The 2,579-nt window shown below is 38.6% G+C and overlaps 1 protein-coding gene across 1 annotated transcript; it reads right to left on the bottom strand.

The window, feature by feature from the left end:
• Nucleotides 1-383: 383 nt before the first annotated feature.
• LOC128134144 (uncharacterized) lies at nt 384-2,204 on the bottom strand. Its single transcript, XM_052771611.1, has 2 exons — nt 2,100-2,204; nt 384-1,457 (listed from the first exon to the last, which is right to left on the bottom strand). The coding sequence occupies exons 1-2, from the start codon at nt 2,202-2,204 to the stop codon at nt 384-386; spliced, it is 1,179 nt and encodes a 392-aa protein (XP_052627571.1).
• Between the last annotated feature and the right edge of the window lie 375 nt (nt 2,205-2,579).

Raw genomic sequence — 2,579 nt, 5'->3', positions numbered from 1 at the left:
ACAAGAGTCGTTTGATCCTTTCTTTTGATGGTAAACACCTTGATTTTTGTTTTATCTTCTTTAAATCATAATGTATCTTTTGGTGTTTCTTTAGATGGTTTAGTGTTTTTCGTTGGATTCCTAGGTTTAGGGGAGGATCTTTTATTTTCATTCTCAGAGTCTGATAATAGCTTTCCTTTTCCTTTGATGTCCTTTAAGGAATTTGTTTCATCTTGGGATCTGGAGGATCCATGTCTAGAATTGGGACCGAAACTGGTTTTAGGACCGAATCTGGATCGAGAGCTGAATTTGGGTTTAGGACCAAACTTGGGTCGAGGACCGAAACTGGGTTGATGACCGAAACTGGGTTGAGAACCGAACTTGGGTTGAGAACCGAACTTGGGTTAAGAACCGAGACTTGACTTTCGGTTTTTGGATTTGGAATAATAGGAATTTGGGCTGAAGTTTTCCTTTGACTTTTCCTTTCCTTTATCCATGGATTCTTTCCTAGAAGGCTCATAGTTAGGATTTTGAGAATTCCAATGCCTTTTCCGTTCATTCAGATTCGAGGCATATCTTTGATTTCTGAGTCTTTTCTGTTCAGCTAGCTCCTTCTGTGATTTGTGAACATTGAAGCTGGCCTGTGGTTTCTCCTTCTGAGTTGTGGTTGTCTTATCCTCCATTTTGATTTCGGTACTTTCCTTAGTTTGAACTGCTGGTGCTTCCTGTCTCTTGAGTGGACCTTTCGGTTCTTTCCTCTCGATTGGAACATCAGGTTCAACTAACGGTTCTTCAGGAACATCTTTAGTTCCGCTTGTGCTGGGAATATCGAAACTGGAAGGTTTATTGATGGGTTCTGGTATGTATCGTCCTTTGACTCTCCATGTGGTTTTCTCAGACAATCCCACGGTTTCATCTGCATTATCAATGGGAGCAGACCAGAAATAGTCTTCACATCCCTCATCGTTATCCTCGTCAACTATTATCTTTAACTCTGTTGTTTGTCTTTCAGTGACTCCGGTCACAACATAAACTTGATTTGGCACGGTTTGTACCTTTTGATAGACCAAGGCTTTTTCTTTGAGTTTCAGTTTCTGTTCCTTTGACAGACGAGCAAACTCAACCGAATTTTCTGAAATAAGAGGTTTTCCGCTCTGGGTTTCATTTTTCACAAACTTAGAACAATCAACAACGTCCTCTACTGAGATTTCACTCATTTCACTCTCCGCATCAAATTCAGATGAATTATCTAAATTTATTTTATTATCTTTAACAATTTTGGCATTTGACTCATCGAATGTTCGTATAGTTTCGGTTTTAATCTTTAACCTGTCATTTTCATCTAAGATATCTTTTAACATACTTTTATGTTCCTTAGAATCGATGAAAGTTTCTATCTTATCTAAACCTAGCCTATACGACATGGATGTTTCTTCAGAGGATACTTCTGATTCACACTCTGCTATAACCTCATCTTCCTTAAATTCAAGGAAGGGCAAAATCATTTTATGTATTTTCTTTCCAATTTCATAATTTAGATGTAATTGAGCAATATTAGTATAAAGACTCTTAGCAATTAAACAGAAAACATTTCTTTGTTTTAACAATTTTAAATTGTCTCTTTGCAAATAAATACTCTCATCCTTAGCCCTAACTAACTCTGCTTCCTTTTGCTCAATCCAGATCCTCCTCTCCTCACTTTTTGAAGACACCCTGCCGAGTTGGTCAGTTACGTTAGAGTTTGCTAAGCGGGTTTGCATGAGGCTACAACTTAGGTTGGAAAATTTAGAGTTTAGTTCATTTAATTCTTCTAGATATTCAGTTTTGGGAATTTTAAGAGATTCAAGGATAGAATGTACCTTTTTGATCAATCGATCGCAGTCGTTGATCTTCTCACTTACCGGCTTGGCTGCAAAACACTTGTTTTCTGTCAGGTTCGGTTCTGTGTCTGCACTTTCGGTTGATGGACCATTAGTGACGATAAAGCATTTTCCACCTGAACCTTCATTCTTTGCCACAAGTGCCTTTCCATGAGTGGGTCTTCTAACCTCTTCGTCTTCAGAGTCTGTTGACCAGACTTCTATTCCACCGAACTCATCTTCCCCTGCATTTTCTTGTACAATTAGTGCATTCATCGATCTGTTGGAAGCCTTTTTCTTCTTGACTTCTTCTAATTTACGCATGTAATACGCTTCATCATCTTCACCCTCTCTCTTTTCAGCCATGTTTCTTAGCATGCAATCTTTGGCAAAGTGGTTCTTGCCGTGACAATAGTTGCAGTCGTATCCAGAGTCTCCTGCAAGCTTGTTTTCCTTTTTCTCTTCCACCTTTTGAGAAGAGACTTTCGGTTCATCTTTTGTTTTCTCAAAACTATAACTTCCCTGCCAATTTCGGTTCTTATTGGTGGGAAATTTTCTTCTTGCGAATTTCTTTGGATTTGTTATCATTAAAGCATACTCCTCACTTGTAAGATCACATTATGACATGTCTGACTCTTCTTCTTCCTCAACAACGCTTTTTCCTTTAGAGACAAGAGCCAGCGATCCCATGCCAGAGACCACTTTCACCTACTTAGTTACAACACTTTCATGTGACTTTAG

Source organism: Lactuca sativa, chromosome 5 (genome assembly GCF_002870075.4).
Source record: "Lactuca sativa cultivar Salinas chromosome 5, Lsat_Salinas_v11, whole genome shotgun sequence".
Lineage (NCBI taxonomy): Eukaryota > Viridiplantae > Streptophyta > Magnoliopsida > Asterales > Asteraceae > Lactuca > Lactuca sativa.
Note: the sequence above shows the minus strand (reverse complement) of the source record. Positions and strands in the feature narration are given on the sequence as shown.